Source organism: Epinephelus moara, chromosome 23 (genome assembly GCF_006386435.1).
Source record: "Epinephelus moara isolate mb chromosome 23, YSFRI_EMoa_1.0, whole genome shotgun sequence".
Classification (NCBI taxonomy): domain Eukaryota; kingdom Metazoa; phylum Chordata; class Actinopteri; order Perciformes; family Serranidae; genus Epinephelus; species Epinephelus moara.
The window spans coordinates 8,410,793-8,428,690 of record NC_065528.1 but is presented as its reverse complement, the minus strand read 5'-3'; the positions used below and the strand labels follow the sequence as shown (position 1 = coordinate 8,428,690).

Sequence of the window (17,898 nt, the reverse complement as noted above, 5' to 3'; positions counted from 1 at the left end):
GGCATATGTTTAGACAGTCCCTGAGGAGAGCAAACACGTGGTCAGAAATCTTTGCCGTGCTTTGTGAGTGTGTTTTGGGGGGGAGTGACTGAAGGAGCACTTGCCTGGTCTTTGCATCCTGTTTGTGAAAGTGCAAGTAAGATTATTTGCATATCTTTTAAGTGAAACTCGTAGCTGTTTGAAATGTATAGGCTTTATTTAAAAGGATTTGCATTTGTAGATGCATCAAATAGGCTGTGTAGGAAGCTAATTAGCTGGCTGGTCATTATCCATTTATTCTCAGTGCAGGCCGTCTGCTGCTGCCTCTGTGCTCTTTGTCACAGAGGGGAAGCTAGCGTTAGCATAGCTTGCTATCAAACATGTTGTGTAACACGTAAAAGCGCCAAATTGCTTCTGGTGTAATAGAGATTTAATTTTGCAACCAGAGGCTCGCAGCATCACAGTATGTTGTAGTAAGTGTGCTTGGCTCTTTCACAGCAACGACTTGTATCAAAATAAACGTTCGGCGTGCTTCCTCTTGCTCACAGAATTTACTGAAGCCTTTAAAACGCTTTTTATTGACAGGCTGATCAGCACCATTTGTAAAAACAAATGCATATATGTGAAAGGGAGGTGTTTTGTAGTATGAATATACTCTGAGCTGAATTTATATTTCTTACAAGAAGAGAGGCATCGTGGTTCAGCCAACATCCGGTAGTGTGATGCGTGGTGCAAACATGCGTCAGTATGAGTGTTTGTGCACATTTGATTTTGTGTGTGTCTCCATAACAAAGTCTAACCTTCTGAGAGAACTGGCAAGTTTATCATTTAACTGCAAGACATTGGTCAGACTTAGAAGGGCTGCAACTAATGATTGTTTTCATCATCAAATAATCTGTTGATTAATTTCTAGATTAAACGATTAATCGTTTGGCATTTAAAATGTTAGTAAATGGTGAAAAACGTCCATCCCAGTTTCTCAAATCCAAGGTGATGTCTTTAAATGTCGTTTTGTCAGTCCCAAACCCAAAGATATTCAGTTTGTTACAATTTAAGAAAGAGAAAATCAGGATAATTCCATATGCGAGTCTGAAAACTGCATTTTTTTGCATGAGCAATTATTAATACGATTAATCGATCATCAAAAATGTTGGCGATTATTTTTCTGTCAGTCGACTAATTGAGTAGAGCAATCATTGCAGCTCATGGCTTTAGCAAACACTGGTTCCAACCCTTCGAGATAACGACTGAAAACCTCAAATATGTTGAATCGGAATAAATGCAGCTATTTTTCATTGTCAATTAATTTCTTGGCTTTTTCCCGCAAACAGATGGTTAGCCTGTTAAAGGCTATTAAATTGTTAAAAAAAAAAAAAAAAAAAAAAAAAAAAAAAAATGCCCATAGCACATTCCCAGAACTAGAGGTGGTTGGGGTGGGAATCACCTGACGCCCCATGATACGATATTATCATGATAAGTCATGATACAATATTATTGCGACTTTANAAATGCCCATAGCACATTCCCAGAACTAGAGGTGGTTGGGGTGGGAATCACCTGACGCCCCATGATACGATATTATCATGATAAGTCATGATACAATATTATTGCGACTTTAAACTTGTTGGGATATGCTGAGTATTAGGATAAGATATATTACAATAAATTGTGTTTATTACCTTTTTCCAGTGGCAAATTATGTCTCCAAAGGAAAACTTTGTCAACATCAACAGTTCTATGAAACTGAGTAGTCTGTTCATCTCACTTCAGTCATTTCATTACAGCAAAGTGTATGTGGTTAACTGAAAAAGCAATTCATTAGATTATTCTAGTAGGCTCCCAAAAGTTTAATTTGTATTATTAATAATATATAAAATAAAAAAATCGATACTTGGTGTCTTTGTATCGATGTGATATTGCCACACAAAAATAACGCAATACTGCGCTGTATCGATTTTTTTTCCCACCACTACAAGGTGGCATCTTAAAATTGCTTGTTTTGTCTGACCACCTGTACAATGATATAAAACAAAAGCAATTTTAGTCTTGCACGTTGTTGTAGCATTTGACACTCAGTGTCAGATGAACACGTCACTTAAATTGCTCTTCTGTTTTTCCAGCGGCGCGTGTGCTGTTGTGTGTGCGTGTCGTGTGTCTGCAAGGTGTGTTTGCAGTCCGAGCGAGTTCAAGTATGAAGAGAGGCAAGAATGCAGAGGATGCAGCTGCAGATGGGGAGAATGACTCAGGCTCTGGTACTACAGCTTTCACTAATGCACAAACACATACTGATCTCGACACATTAAACAACTTTTAAATACATTTTCCTAACAAAAACGTGCAGCCTACCACTTTTCATGACCCTATACATTTATTTCGCCTCACAGCCTCTGCAAAGAAAGCAAAGAAGCCTAAGGAACCAGAGGCCCCAGTATTGTACGATGATCCCCCCGACAAAATGACCAGCAAAGACGGACGTGACGCCAATATGAAGATCACCTCCTGGAACGTCGATGGCCTGAGGGCCTGGGTGAAAAAGAAGGGCCTGGATGTGAGTTTGCAGTAAACAAAAGTAAAGTATGCCAATATAAGTTCTGAGACTGGTTTTAAGGGTAAACACATGTGCTCTTCCTCACAGTGGGTGCGTGAGGAGGCTCCAGATATTTTGTGCCTGCAGGAAACAAAGTGTGCAGAGAAATCCCTTCCTGCTGAAATCACCTCGATGCCCGAGTACCCTCACAAGTACTGGGCCGGGTCAGATGAAAAGGAGGGTTACAGTGGTGTGGCCATGCTCTGCAAGACTGAGCCCCTCAAAGTCACCTATGGCATTGGTGAGTGGTGTCTTCTAATGATGTCATTTAAAAAAATTAACTCTGGGCCCAAAGCAGACCTAACCAAAGTTTGAACTACAGTGGTCGCTATAAAAGGCAAAAATTTTAGTTTGTTTTCCGGACCAGAGGATGGCCATCATATTTACAGAGTGGTATTTGCTGAATGAGCAGCGGCGCTAGCTAATTCCCACCTGTCTCAGGCGGTATGCAGTGCAGAGCAGCCAAGGCTAGCTTATCAGAAGGCCAATTTGCGAATTCTAGGATAGTGAAGGAATGGCTTGCCTGTTTCTGACTGGCTTATCCTAACATTCTAACCCTCACCCAGTCCACTCCTCTTGATAAACCTAACCAATCCAATCAACGAAGGCAACAAGCACTAGCTAATCAGAGGGAGGGTAGGGCAGGTCATTGCTTTGTCATCGTAGGACTTGCAGGTTTGCAACCAAGTGGAGACTAGAGGGTGGACATCGGCCACTATGTTTCAGCATGTTAGCGCAGCAAGATTTTTATAAAACAAAACATTGAAATTTCACTCTCTCTAAATGGCAATGGCTTTACAGTAAATGTAGTGCCAAAGCTCACTGAGTCAGTAGAACACTGAACTTGTATTTAACATCATTTTGAGTTTTTATTTTCCTAAAAATTAACTGCTCAGTCACCGGTTCAAGGGTTTCGAGCTATCAAAAGCAAAATTAACCAAAACTGAAATTTCTTGATCAAACAAATCATTTATTACTTGTTAATTAGTGAGCTCTAGAGGGGCAGGTAGGCAGATTTTATCTTTAAACTGAGCCAGCTGGTACTGGTCTTTATGCTAAGATAAGCTAACCAGCTGCTAACCGTAGTGTCACATTTACTGTATAGATGATTCTCTGCACGAAAGTAAATGATATTTTTTACAAACTGTCAGTTACATATTGTTGTACACTGCGATCATGCCTTGCCGAGTTTTATGACTCTTCATTTTTAATGTGCTTGCAAACCTATAAGAACTATTTAACTGGACATGTCTTTGAATCCTGGTGAAGTAAGTGCATTTAGTTTACTAAACCTCTTCAACCAATGCTCTAGGTAAAGAAGAGCATGACAAGGAGGGCCGAGTCATCACTGCAGAGTTCCCCAACTTCTTCCTGGTGACCACCTATGTGCCAAACGCCGGCAGGGGCCTTGTGCGCCTAGATTACCGCAAAACCTGGGACGTGGACTTCCGGGCGTACCTGAGCGAGCTGGACATGCAGAAGCCCCTGGTGCTGTGCGGTGACCTCAACGTGGCACACCAGGAGATCGACCTGAAGAACCCCAAAGGGAACAAGAAAAGCGCAGGCTTCACCCCTGAGGAGCGCGAGGGCTTCAGCCAGCTGCTGGAGTCCGGTTTCACCGACAGCTTCCGCGAGCTGTACCCCGAGCAGACCAACGCCTACACCTTCTGGACCTACATGATGAACTCCCGCGCAAAGAACGTGGGCTGGAGGCTCGATTACTTTCTGCTGTCGTCCAGCCTGGTGCCAGGTCTGTGCGACAGCAAGATTCGCAACAAGGCCTTGGGAAGCGACCATTGCCCCATCACTCTGCACATAGCTGTGTAGGTAAATGTTTGAGCAGCCTAAACTGTTTCTGTAGTACTTCCATTCCGACTTGGCAAATATGTATGCCAGTGTGTGTGTGTGTATGTGTGTTAGAGTGAGGCATTCCCTATTTGGGCTGAAACAAGTGCTGCCCAAACTCTATCTCTCAGTAGTCTCTGCTGTAACTTAGTTGTCTAGTACTTTTAACTTTTTCACATGAAATGTTGATAATACGACTCCACAGCAAAAGTCATAATGCCCGTAAATCCTCTCCACACAATTGAAGTTTGTCAGTAATCCCGGTGATGTTCACCTGTCCTCAACTGTTCTGTAAAGATGCAACACTAAATACTCAAAGATGTCTAAGCTGATTTTCAACAATGACCCGTGACCGGCTGTGGAACTGCGCCACAGTGTGGCTCCTGTCTGTACTACTGCTGACCCGAGACGAGCCTCCATGCCACAGAGCCTGCAGTATGTTTTTGTTACTGTCCAAAACTTAACAGCTGCTGTTAAGAAAATGCAAATTGTTCTAGCACAAAAAAAAAAAGTTTTAAGCCTCTTTTCCAAAGCAGTGTTGAATTTTCTGTTGTAAAACAAACCCACAATAAAGACTGAATTTATGTAAAACCTTGTGTTCATTATTTGAAGGTGGAGTCAAGATGATCACAGTGGATCTGAAAAACACACATTCCTCTGCACAATGTGTTTTAATCGCAACAGAACCTGAAAATCGAATGCATACAGTTTAATGGAAAACATTCGACATGAACTTATTCCTGCTAGAACAAGATTCTAAACTAGATGAACTTCTTTGCAGTTGCATAGGAGATAAATTCACAACAGTCCATCTACAGTTGTTTCTCCCATTCTTAACTAGTCTCATACCCCTTAAAGTTACAAAGTATTTATCTCCAGAGCAATAAATTAAAGGTATACTATGCAGGAATTGTATGTTAGTGATTGTAAAAATTGCCAGTTAAAGTGAAAGGCAACTCCAGAGTCACTCATGGAATGAGCTTTGCATTTAAATTCACAGCAACACACTTCTAGAGGGTCAAAAGTCATGACTGAGAAATTTACTTTTGTTTAACTCTAATTATTGTACGACTGACCTGAAATTTTTGAGGCATGAATTACCGAACAGCAATCCAACAAAATTCATCACTCATCTATATTTATTCTTAGTTATTCTCAGAGAAGGACATTCAAACTTAGTGATTGGCCTAGTTTTGTGACTAACACACAGCCTGTGACAGGCTTACAGATTCTCTAGCTAGATGTCAATTAAGTCAAGCACCTGGAATAGTTTCAAAATTTACAAAGACGAGACTCCATACTGGTATTCTGGGCAGCCGTGATAACGTTTTTTTGGGGGGGAAATTCTGCATAGTGTACCTTTAAAGTCTATTTTAACTTCATGATATGTGTTCGTTGATGCATCTTCAGATTATATGACTGCCTGAATCCCTTCCCACATTCTACACAGAGGTAAGGTTTCTCCCCTGAATGTGTTCGCTGGTGTCTCTTCAGGCGGTTGGCACTGAGGAAGCTCTTGTCGCACTCGGTGCAAGAGTATGGCCGGACTCCTGTGTGGTATCGCAAGTGGATGGTCAGGTAGCAGGACTGAGTGAATCTCTTACCACAGTGGGGGCACTGGAAGGGCTTGTGGCCCGTGTGGAAACGCTCGTGCTTTAGAAGCTCGGCATGGGAAAAGAAGCCCTTCCCACAGTCAGAGCAGAGGTACGGCCTCTCACCTGAATGAGTCAGCTCGTGTCTGATCAAAGTCGCCTTATAGACAAAGTTCTTGTCGCACTGCGAGCAGCTGAAAACGTTTTCCCGTGTGTGGCAGCGCTCGTGCTTCTTCATGTTACGTTCCCTCTTGAAGCTCTTACCGCAGAAGGAACACATGAAGGGCTTCTCCTCTGAGTGGATCTTCATGTGGCTCAGTAAACCCCCCTTGTAGAGAAATCCCTTGCCGCACTGTGTACATATGTGCGGCCGCTCCTTTTGATGGATGCGCTGATGTGCAGTGAGAGCTGCCCGGTAGGCGAAGCTCTTTCCGCAGTTGCAGGTGTGCACTCGTTCTTCCTGGTGAGTCTGGAGGTGCCTGTTGAGGTAGCTGGCACAGTTGAAGCCAAGGTCACAGTGAGGGCATTTGTAAGAACGCTCCACCTTGTCAGCATCCTCGCTGTGGGTCTTGAGGTGTCTCACCAGTGCAGACTTCCAGGCAAACGAACGGCCACACTCTGAACACAGGTACTCGCCGTTCTCCATGTGGGTGCTCTTATGCTCCCTCTGAGCCACCACGGATTTAAAAAACTCGCCACAGATCAGGCACTCGTACTTGCGCCCAGACTTGTGCGTATGCTTGTGCCTCTCCAAGGACTGTTTGAAGGAGAACCGCCGCCCGCACTGAGAACACAAGAAGGGCTGCTCGCCAGTGTGGATGCGCTGGTGGGCTTTTAGTAAAGATTGGAACTTAAAGCTCTTCTCACAGTCTGGACAACTAAAGCGTCCCTCTTCCTCAGCAAGGGGCTGAGAGGACAGCTCGTCATCCTCCATCTCAACTGAGTGGACCTTGTCAATGTGCTGCTGGACCTGTGCCTCTTCTGAGTGGTGGAAGAAGCACTTAGGACAGGAGAAAGCAGCTGACGAGCCATCTGCTACAGAACCTAATGGGAAAAAAAACATTATTAGAGACTGGAGCAAGAAATTAAAATTGTGCTAAAAAATGGTACAAATTGCATGCCTGTATTTTGGACTTTCTTTTTTTAAGTACTATTAAAGGATTTTCAGGAACCTTGCAAAGTTGCGAATTAATGATTACCTCATAACAATTAAAATTAAATTACTCTGAAAGAAGTTGGACATTTTCCTTGTAAATTAAGTTTAAAAAATTGTATGCTGACGTGTAGTTATTTCAATATACTAAAATTACTGCCTCGCTGTTCTATGTCTCTGCGCAGCAGTTAAGTTGCGATTAGTTTACATCCATGTCTGTGAAAATATGGATGCTTCACACACGTCTTCCACCTGGCAGCACAGAAGATCTACACAATCAGCTAAGTTTTAGGGTGGGCAGGCATTAGCATGCATGATTTTTTGAGTTTTGGCCCAAAACATTTTGTAAGGTCACAGTGACCTTGGCCTTTGAACTTCAACCACCAAATTTTAATCACTTGGACAGTCTGTACCAAATTTGAGGAAATTCCCTCAAGACGTTCTTGAGATATTACACCCATGAGAATGAAACAGATGAGGTCACAGTGACCTTGACCTCTGACCACCAAATTCTAATCTGTTTATCTTTTAGTCCAAGTGGACAGTTTGTGCCAAATTTGAAGACATTTCCTCAAGGTGTTCTTGAGATATCACATTCACAAGCATGAAGCAGAGGCAAGGTCCCAGTGGGCTTGACCTTTGACCACCAAAATCTAATCAGTTCATCATGGAGCCCAAGTCAATGTTGTGTGCCAAATATGAAGAAATTCCCTTGTTGTTTTTGTGGACGTTTGTGCCAAAATCCCTCAATGCGTTCTTGAGATGTCACGAGTATGGGACGCATGGATGAATGGACGGACAACCCCAAAACATAATGCTGCATATCAAATCATTTAAAGATGTACAGGCCCAGCTTAGCAATTACTTATTTTAAGGTTAGGGTTTACTTTTGACTTTTTACTACCTTGATGTTAATATTGAGAACATTATTGTTATTACAGGTTTTTGACTTGGTAATTACTTCATTTTTAGCATTAGACTTCATTTGTTTACATTAGTTTACCTATATTTCATAGACAATCTCCATCTTTTTCTTTTGTTTGCAATTCAATTTTAGTTTAGTTTACAAATCAGTGGGGAATTATTATTTAATTACTAACCTGTAATATACAGGGTACATGATTTAAGCTGCTTTGATTTTTTGCAATGTGTTTAAGTTCTCTTATCTTTCTGGTTGTGTATTTGTGGTGAAAAAGATCAAAATTTCTAGAAGTGAACTCACTCTCATCACTGTCCTTTGATGAGACCATGGGTGAACCATAAGAGTGCTCTGAACTGCTGAAGAGAAAGGAGAAACAAACATGAGGGGCTTGATTTGCCAGATGTCCATCCACAGCTGCCATATATTCAAATGAACATAGAATAGTACATTATATTCTGTGTACTAAACAGTAATAAAAACAGAATAATAAAAACAGAAATGAAGGAAACCATCTGTGAGACAAGAATGAGGACAGATGGTTTTACCAGTTGAAGGGAAAAGGCTTCAGCTCTGGAGGGTTGGCCTTGGTGATCTCCTTCTTTCTTTTAGTGGCCATGCGCTTCTGTAAATTTATCACCTGGATCTTCATGGTAGGTTTGCGTTTGCGTCCACTTGTGCGGACCTTCACTAAGGAAATTACTTCATTGTCTAGTTCAGGTACTGTGCTTTCTGGCTCAGAGGTGGGACGCTCACTGTTCTCAACCTCTGTGTTCTCTGGATCATGATCGCCATTATCTTCCGCCTGCGGCTGACTGTCAGGCTCAGCAAGCACAACAGGAGCCTCACTGACAGTTTCATCACCTATAACGACCTCTTGCTCATCCTTATGGTCTCCTGTAGGCTTGTTTGTATCGTGATAATCAGTGTGAGTTTTTAGATGCCTCGCAAGCGCCAGCTCCCAGTTAAATTTCTTGTTGCACTGATGACATGTGTAAACGCTATCTTCCATGTGTGTTTGTTTGTGCTCCGTGCGGGCTGACAAGGAGTCAAACGTCTCCCTGCAGATAGCGCAACTGTACTTGCGTCCAGTTTTGTGCGTGTGTCTGTGCCTGTCTAGGGACTGCCTGAAAGAGAAGCAGCGACCACAGTCATTGCACCGGTGGGGGCGCTCACCAGTGTGGATGACCCTGTGGGCGATTAGCGAAGACGCAAACTTAAATTTCTTCTCACAGTCTGGGCAGTCATGAGGTCCCACTGAGAATTTTTGGTGGGAGGACACTATATCATCCTTCTTCACCTCCTGATGGATGATGTTTGCCAAACCACTTACAGCTTGTGTTGCTTCTTCCTCTGCTTCACCCACTTCTTCCTTGGTTGTCTCATCAGGAAGCACTACCAGTGAATCTTCAACCACTGTTCCGTCAAAGCAGTTTTCTTCCACCACCACCTCGATGTCGGTGCTTGCGTCTAATTCAACCTCTGTATAATCTGTCACTGTGATTATTTCAACTGCTACGCCATCCACGAATACAGTGTGTTTGTCATCGCTGAGGCCTTGCATTGGATCTAATTGGCTGGGTTGTTCTGTGGGTTTTGCCATTCGGCTGGGGGGAGCTGCAGAGAGGGAGGACAGGATGCTGTCGCCCATGCTAGAAGGTGGAACTGCAAATAAGAGGACAAGAATAACACAGATGTCATTGTCATAGAGTTCTGTCTTCAACAAGGAAAGTGACGTAAAATAAATGCTGTTATGTGTAATGACTTACCATGTTGCTCTAAATGCCCGAGGTGTTTGTGGTGCTGGAGCAAATTTTTCAAGTCTGTAGGCTCAGAGACTGAATGCACACAATCCTCCAACACAGAGCATTCGGCTCCAAGCCAGGAAACAGTCTGTGGGAAATGCAAGATTAAACAAATCTCACCAAATCCTGTAAAATCAAAAGATTTCAACGTCATAAACAAAATAGCAAGACCTGTTTCTTTTTTAAATATTATTATCATAGCGCAGAATTTTAGAGTGGACCACTGCACCTCTTGTTGACTACACTCGCAGTTTGAGACAGATCCTAATGATTATACCGAGCATCAACAGATGTCTGACCCGGTAACGGTTCAATCCGAAATCGTGAACAGTGCTGATAAATTGATAAGAATGAATAATAATCTTTGAGACTGTTGCTTTTTTCTGAAGGCCGTGGCTATAGACCCAGGCGCAGTTCATCGAGTTAAAACGGCAACAGCTTCACTTAATCAAGCCAGTCGAATCATTTTACATTTTTAACACGTGACAGTTCGCAAAAGAGGGAACAACAGTTTGAGAGAGAAAGGTGAGAGAAATGGCAGCATGAAGCAACTGGCTTGCTACTGTCCAGCTACAGACTGTATCTGAGACCGTTTTCTCTGCTCTAACCAAAGTAGTACAACACATCTTATCATGTTTGGACTGCTTTACAGCTGTGAGCTGTTTCAGCTATATATGTTATTAAAACTGCATAGCACTACAGGCTCACTCTCATGAGGACCAACACATGTGCATGACAATGGCACCATCTCCATTTAAGTCAAGTTTCAAATTACTGGCAGGACAGTGACAGGCTCATCTCTCTCGCTACAAAAAGAAGTAAAAAAAAGTTTCATAAAAAGAAAGAAATAGAAAAGGGGCTACTAAACACTGCTTGCACTTTTTTCTGAAAGACACACTTTTGAATTTATTTTATTCAGAAGATTCTGTCTTGTTTTCTTTTACTGAAAATGTAGGCATTAACTCCATAGTGCTTGGACAAATATTATTCATGAAAAAGATGGTTACCACTATTTGTATTCAATACAAGTGCCAAATGTCTGTATCTAAAAAAAATTATTTTGTTGATATTTGTTAAAATTGTATTTGACATAGGGGTAGGCTATCATAGTGGTTCCCTACCTTTTCCCTTGAGGGACCCCTTTTCTATCATTAAATAAACTGGCAATCCCTGATTAAGGTGGGTATTTTTTATGTTATATTCAATGCATAACAATAACAGAACATATACAGAACACATGACAAACTGCACAATTTTGTTCTATTAGTTTTTTGGTTGCTTTAACAGTGTACTTTACTAATGCAGGACCAGGCATTTGGCAAAGATTGACTCTGTGAGTTTAGTTTGTGCTCACCGTGCCCTTATCCTGTGAGATGTTTGTAGCTTAAATAACATTCTACACTTAAAGATTAGGGGGGGGTAGAACCTCCAGATTGGGACCCAGTGGGCTGCAATTTTGACATTATGAGGTTTGAACCTTTGCTGGGAGGAAATTTCAGTAACTGGAGCTCTCTGAATTTGAATTGGACACCCCTGGTGTATAGGTTACTATGTAGCATACGGCATATATCATGTGGCCATTATTGCTATATGGTATATATAAACTTTATATACCAGGCAAGAAGGGCATTCATCAGAGAGACAACAAAGAGAGCAAAGATAGGAACACTTTGAGCCATACACTCCACAGAGCTGGATAATCTCAGTCCTCCGTCTGTACGACTCCTAAAAAACTGATTTTTTTAACAATTTCTACAGGTCCGTGGATTTTAAACATCGGCCTGACAAAACGTAAGATTTTAACCAGACCGCCCGAGCTGTGCAACATAGCCGCACCAACAAGTGCTAGCCTTGTTTTTAGCCAGGCTGCTAGCCACCACCAGCTGGAGCATACCCAGCCGAGGACTCTCCGGGTGTCAAGATGCTTCTTAACACCTCTTCCACAGCCTGAAGCTTGATCTCCGCACCGGGCCCAAGTGTAGGGCCCGTGCCGGTAAGTCCCGCTGCTGATATCCTGCCCTGTGCTGTGCTTTCTGTGAGTCACTTCTGCTAAGCAGCTTCGTCGCTGTGGGCTCCAGTTGGAGCCCCTGCGTGTAAGTCCCCGTGCCCTCCCTGCTAGCTGCCTCTACCCCCTACCTGCTACCCACATCACCAAGCCTGAACTAAGCACTTTTAGCACTTGTACTGGCCTCCCCTTTTCTCTCTATCCTCAGTTACTACATTCAACCTATGGCTCCACTCACCTCTCCACCCGGCTGTGTCAGCTGCACCCGCCTCGCCGACAGGATCACTGAGCTGGAACAACGTATATCCTCGCTACATCAGATCCGTGAAGCTGAGCTGCAAATGGATACCATCATCTTCGGTCCTGCACAATCTGAGTCTCCATCTGCCACCTGTCCTGTCGCTGATGCTGCCTCTCCCCCGGCGTTTGACGTCACCGCTCCCGGTCCAGCCGCTGCTGTGCCTTCTCCGAACACCAACCCGGACGACACCTGGATACAGCAGGGGGCCAAACCCAAGTTCCTGCCCAGCTCCACTCCATGCGAGCCTGCATCCTGGACCCTGGTTGCTCCTCGCGGCAAGAGATGCCCCCCCCCTCATGCAGAGCATCATAGCATCCAGCTGGAGAACAGATATAATATCCTCAATCTGCATGACTTCCCTCTCTTAGCTGGAGAAGCCCCAACTTCACCGCCATCCACCCAGCAGTCCAAAAACAAAAACAAACCGCCAACTCGGATCCCCCCTCCAGTAAACCCTGAGCGCTCCTCTTCCCGCGGGTCTCGCCGTCTCTCCTTACCACAGTTTACACCGGCACCGCACTGTGCTCCTGTCCGCCTCTCTGCCCGTCCATCACTTTCCACCTCACCATCGCCCGTTAAGTCTTCTTCAAAATCCACTCTCCCATCACCCAGCCCAGTGAGTCCACTGTCAGCATCTCCGCGCCCCCTTTTTCCTCCGACCACCCTGATAGTTGGTGACTCCATCACCAGAAACATCCGTTTCTTCAATGCGGTAACACACTGTTTCCCCGGAGCCACAGTCTCTGTTATCTTGGCAAAACTCCCTGACCTGCTACACTCACTACCACCGTCTGTCCACAGAATTATTATCCATGTTGGTTGCGTGGATGCATCCCGCCGACAGTCAGAAATCACCAAGGCTGAGTTCAACAAACTTTTTCAGTATCTCAACACCTGTGGAAAATCAGTATTCATCAGCGGGCCGCTCTCCCCTCTCGGCTGCGGAGTGGAAATCTTCAGCAGAATCCTTTCCCTCCACACATGGCTCCTATCTGCCTGTAGGACACGCAATGTGGGCTTCATTGACAATTTTAATTTATTCTGGGGCCGACAGTCCTTTTTAAAAAGCGACGGTTTTCATCCCAATAGGCTGGGCAGCCAAATGTTAGCTGCCAATTTACAGCACGCTGTGCAAAGCTACCCACGTGACTGACTGATGTTTACCCACACACCGTCTTGCTCTCTGGTGTCATCTCTGGGTACCTCCTCCTGCCACAGCTCCTCCTACAGGCCCGAGCTGTCACTGTCCCCTCCTGCTGCTGCTCTGTCACTGTCCCCACCTGCTGCTGCTCTCCCCATTCAGTCTATCATCTCAGTCAGACCCCTCCGTCCCTATAACAGGTCCAACTCTGTGAACAAATGTAACCTCTCAATAAAACACGTCAAACGGTCCAACCCCAACCTCCGCCAACTCCCCCATTCCTCACAGCCAATCGCACAGCAGCATTTCCTCAAACTGGCACTGCTAAACATCCGTTCACTCAACAACAAAGCACTCATCTTAAATGAATTCATTACTGACAACAACCTAGACTTCCTCTGCATCACGGAAACCTGGCACAAACATCTGGACTATTTTTCACTCAACCAAGCCACCCCCTCCGGATACACGTATATTGACCAGCCCCGTCTCACTGGAAGAGGCGGCGGCGTGGCCTCAGTCCATAAGAGAGACCTAAGAATCACCATCATATCCACTCCCTCCTTTCAGTCGTTTGAACACATTGCTTTTAAACTCCCCGGCCCCGCTCCCCTGGTCACTGCTGTTATTTACCGCCCTCCCAAGCCCAATCCATCTTTCCTCTCTGATTTCTCTGATTTTGTCACACAGCTCTCAGCCATCTCACCTTCTGTTCTTCTCCTCGGCGACTTCAACTACCACATTGACAACATTAACTGCAAACATGCCTCTGAATTTCTTGATCTACTGGACTGCCTCAATCTCACTCAACATGTCAACTTCCCCACTCACAATCATGGCCACACTTTGGACTTAGTCTGCTCCACCGGTCTCACCATCCAACAACTCTCCAGCATCAATCTCCACATCTCCGACCACTTGGCTATCATCTTGGACATTCATCTCCCCACCCCCCTCCCCAAGGACAAACGCATAATATCATTCAGAAACCTCAGATCCATCTCCCCTCAAGATTTCTCAGCTTCTCTTTCCAGCACTCTGTCTACCTTCCCTCCCCCGCTGTCTGATGACCCCAATGAGCTTGTCAACTACTACAACAACACTCTCTCCTCCTGTCTCGATCAACTGGCCCCCATCAAAACCAAATCTGTCTCATTCACACACTCAGCCCCCTGGTACACCCCCGAACTCCACCAAATGAAATCCCACAAGCGTCAGCTCGAAAGACTGCATAAAAAGACCGGTTTAACAGTTCATCGCCAAGCCTACACAGACCACCTCCGACAGTACAAAGCCGCCCTCAATACTGCCCGCTCTACCTACTACTCCAACCTCATTCACACCAGCTCTAATAACCAAAAGGCTCTTTTTTCCACCGTAAACAAACTCCTTAATCCCAGTGACAATATTTCAAACTCATTCACCATTGAAAAATGCAATTCCTTCCTCTCATTTTTCCAAACCAAAATTGACACCATCCACAGTTCTCTAACCACCCCCCACACCCCCCCACCCTCCTCACCCCCCTCCACCCATCTTATCACCCTGCCCCTCTCCAAATTCGCACCTGTCTCCCCAGCTGAGCTGTCTAAAATCATTTCAATCATGAAAACTTCCACCTGCATGCTAGATCCCATCCCATCCGCCACTGTTAAGCACTGCTTCCCCACCATCTCCCCGCTTGTCTCCAAAATTGTCAACTCCTCCCTCAGCTCTGCCTCTGCCCCTCCTTCTCTCAAAGTGGCTGCAGTCACCCCCATCATTAAAAAACCTGGTCTCAACCCTGACATCATGAGCAATTTCCGGCCCATTTCCAACCTCCCATTCCTCTCAAAAATCCTTGAACGTGTCGTCGCCTCACAAATCAAATACCACCTTAACAATAATGACCTCTTCGAACAATTTCAATCTGGATTCCGCACAGCACCGAAACTGCCCTCCTTAAAGTCACAAACGACCTCCTCCTCTCCTCAGACTCCGGCCTACTCTCCATCCTTATCCCCCTTGATCTCACCGCCGCCTTTGACACCATCAACCACTCCATCCTACTCTCCCGCCTGCAAACCCTCCTCAACATCACTGACAATGTCCTCACCTGGCTACATTCCTATCTCACTGACAGAAAACAATTCATCTTCATCAACAACTGCTCCTCCTCAACTGCCCCTCGGTCCCAAGGCGCCCCCCAGGGTTCGGTGCTTGGTCCTCTCCTCTTCATCCTCTACCTCCTCCCCCTTGGTCAAATCATCCGTCGTCATGGTCTCTGTTTTCACTGCTACGCTGACGATATCCAGCTATACATCTCCACTAAATCCATCACCCATTCAACCCACTCCACCCTGTCGAACTGTCTCTCTGAAATTAAATCCTGGATGAAAGCAAACTTTCTTAAACTCAACTGTGACAAATCAGACATGATCCTAATTGGTCCAAATTCCCTCACCCAAACAGCCAAAGACTTCCACCTCACCATCGACAACTCCACCCTGTCCCCCTTCCCTCACTGCCGCAACCTTGGTATCATCTTCGACAGCAACCTCTCCTTCGACCAACACATCAAACAAGTCACTAAAACAGCCTTCTTTCACCTTAAAAACATTTCTCGCCTCCGCCCCTCACTCTCTCGCAATGCTGCCGAAGCCCTGATCCACGCCTTCATTACATCCCGCCTTGACTACTGCAATAGCATCCTTTATGGCACAACCTCCAAACTCCTCAATAAACTCCAATATATCCAAAACTCTGCCGCCCGCCTCCTCACTCACACCCGCTCCCGCGACCACATCACCCCTGTCCTTCAGAACCTCCACTGGCTCCCTGTTCCACAACGCATCCACTTCAAACTCCTCCTACTCACCCATAAAGCTCTCCACAACCAGGCCCCCTCTTACCTCACAGACCTGCTCCACCCTTACACCCCTTCCTGCAGCCTCCGCTCTTCCAATGCCAACCTTCTCACCGTCCCCAAGACCAAGCACAGAACCTGGGGGGACAGAGCCTTCTCTGTTGCTGCCCCCACCCTCTGGAACTCCCTCCCAAAACACATCCGTGACTGCACTGACCTCCCATCATTCAAATCACTACTCAAAACTCACCTGTTCCGTTCTGCTTTTAATGTTTAGCTACTTTTATTCATTTACTTATTTACTTGTTTTTTCACTCCCATTACTATTCCTCTTTGTCTTCGATGTCTTTGCTGAAAATTGTTGTTTTATTTGATGTGTCTGAACTGTCTCTGTAAAGTGACTTTGAGAACTTTGAAAAGCACTTTTAAATAAAATGTATTATTATTATTATTATTATTATTATTTATGTGACCAGAAAAAAAGCCACTGCTTTAAGGACAAAAGAAAAACATGTTTAGAGTTTACCAAAAGACACGTGGGAGACTCCCCAAACTTAGAGAAGACGGTAATCTGGTCATGTAAGATTAAAGTTGAACTTTCGAGCCACTCTTCGATAAAGCGCAGCTCTGTGGATTGTATGGCTTAATGTGGACCTAGGGACAGATACTCCAGTCTCTCCTGTGAGCTTCCCAGCTCCTTCAGGGTTATCTTTGCTCTCTATGTTGTTTCTCTGATTAATGCCCTCCTTCCCTGATCCTTGAGTTTTGGTAAGCGGCTCTCTCTTGGTAGGTTTGTTATGTTATGGTGCTATATTTCCATTTTGTAATAATGGATTTAATGTTGCTCAGTGGGGTGTTCAAAGTTTTTATAGCCTAACACTGATCTGTACTTTCCCCAAACTTTATCCCTGACCTGTCTGGAGAGCTCCTTGGTCTTTATGGTGCCACTTGCTTAGAAGTAAACCTTGCTTAGTGGTGCGGCAGACTCTGGGGCCTTTTGGAACAGGTGTATATAAACTAAGATCATGTGACTGATTGTACAGAGGTGGACTTCATTTAACTAATTATGTGACTTCTAAAGGTAACTGGTAGCACCAGGGCTTATTTAGGGGCTTCATAGCAAAGGGGGTTAATACATATGTGCACACCACTTTTCAGTTTTTTTATTTTTCAGATTCTTTTTAAAACATTTTTTTTTTCATTTCACTTTACCAATTTTGACTGTTTTGTGTGGGCCCACTACAAAAAATCCATATAAAAATCAATTTAAATTACAGGTTGTACCACAACAAAATAGGACAGTGCCCAAAGGGGTAAATACTTTTACAAGGCACCGTACATTTAACATAGTTAGTCAAGCTATAGTAAGCCTGTAGCTGGAGAAACGCGATATCCCAATTCTTATTGACAGATGCCACTATTATGATATGCTGATGCAACTTTAAAATGATTTATCACTTCTATTTTACTGGCAAATACCACTGTCCATCGATATACAGGAAGCGTGCGACTCTTGTTTTAGTGTCATACTCTATTCCACTTCTGCCCCCTATAATACACCGGGCACCTTCTCTCTCTCTCTCTCTCTCTCTCTCTCTCTCTCTCTCTCTCTCTATTACTGCATCTTGCTAACTCAGCCATTCTGGATGTCACTAACTCGGCTTCTTCTCCGGAGCCTTTGTGCTCCACTGTCTCTCAGATTAACTCATATCGCAGCGGTGCCTGG

The 17,898-nt window shown here is 44.5% G+C and overlaps 2 protein-coding genes across 3 annotated transcripts in view; one reads left to right on the top strand and one right to left on the bottom strand.

Annotated features, from left to right (window-relative positions):
• Window positions 1-15: 15 nt before the first annotated feature.
• On the top strand, window positions 16-5,002 carry apex1 (APEX nuclease (multifunctional DNA repair enzyme) 1). The gene is made up of 5 exons (XM_050036811.1): window positions 16-136; window positions 2,100-2,231; window positions 2,364-2,527; window positions 2,615-2,807; window positions 3,879-5,002. The coding sequence occupies exons 2-5, from the start codon at window positions 2,171-2,173 to the stop codon at window positions 4,391-4,393; spliced, it is 933 nt and encodes a 310-aa protein (XP_049892768.1). The 5' UTR covers window positions 16-136; window positions 2,100-2,170; the 3' UTR covers window positions 4,394-5,002.
• Window positions 4,912-17,898, bottom strand: part of LOC126385204 (zinc finger and SCAN domain-containing protein 2-like) — a 15,297-nt gene continuing 2,310 nt past the window's right edge. Inside the window, exons 6-9 of one of the 2 annotated variants that reach the window (XM_050036798.1) lie at window positions 9,845-9,968; window positions 8,624-9,740; window positions 8,379-8,434; window positions 4,912-7,047 (exon numbers count right to left, since the gene is read on the bottom strand). In XM_050036798.1, coding sequence (XP_049892755.1) covers window positions 5,780-7,047; window positions 8,379-8,434; window positions 8,624-9,740; window positions 9,845-9,968 — 2,565 coding nt within the window. In that variant the 3' untranslated portion in view covers window positions 4,912-5,779. The remainder of the gene's footprint in view (window positions 7,048-8,378; window positions 8,435-8,623; window positions 9,741-9,844; window positions 9,969-17,898) is intronic. The other variant, XM_050036799.1, reaches the window with a different exon arrangement.

What these genes read in the sequence shown, in the direction of transcription:
- apex1 (XM_050036811.1), top strand. Translation starts at nt 2,171, where the DNA reads ATGAAGAGAGGCAAGAATGCAGAGGATGCAGCTGCAGATGGGGAGAAT. An exon ending in TGAAAAAGAAGGGCCTGGAT is followed by an intron (nt 2,528 to 2,614) that starts GTGAGTTTGCAG and finishes TCTTCCTCACAG; the next exon opens with TGGGTGCGTGAGGAGGCTCC. An exon ending in CAAAGTCACCTATGGCATTG is followed by an intron (nt 2,808 to 3,878) that starts GTGAGTGGTGTC and finishes CCAATGCTCTAG; the next exon opens with GTAAAGAAGAGCATGACAAG.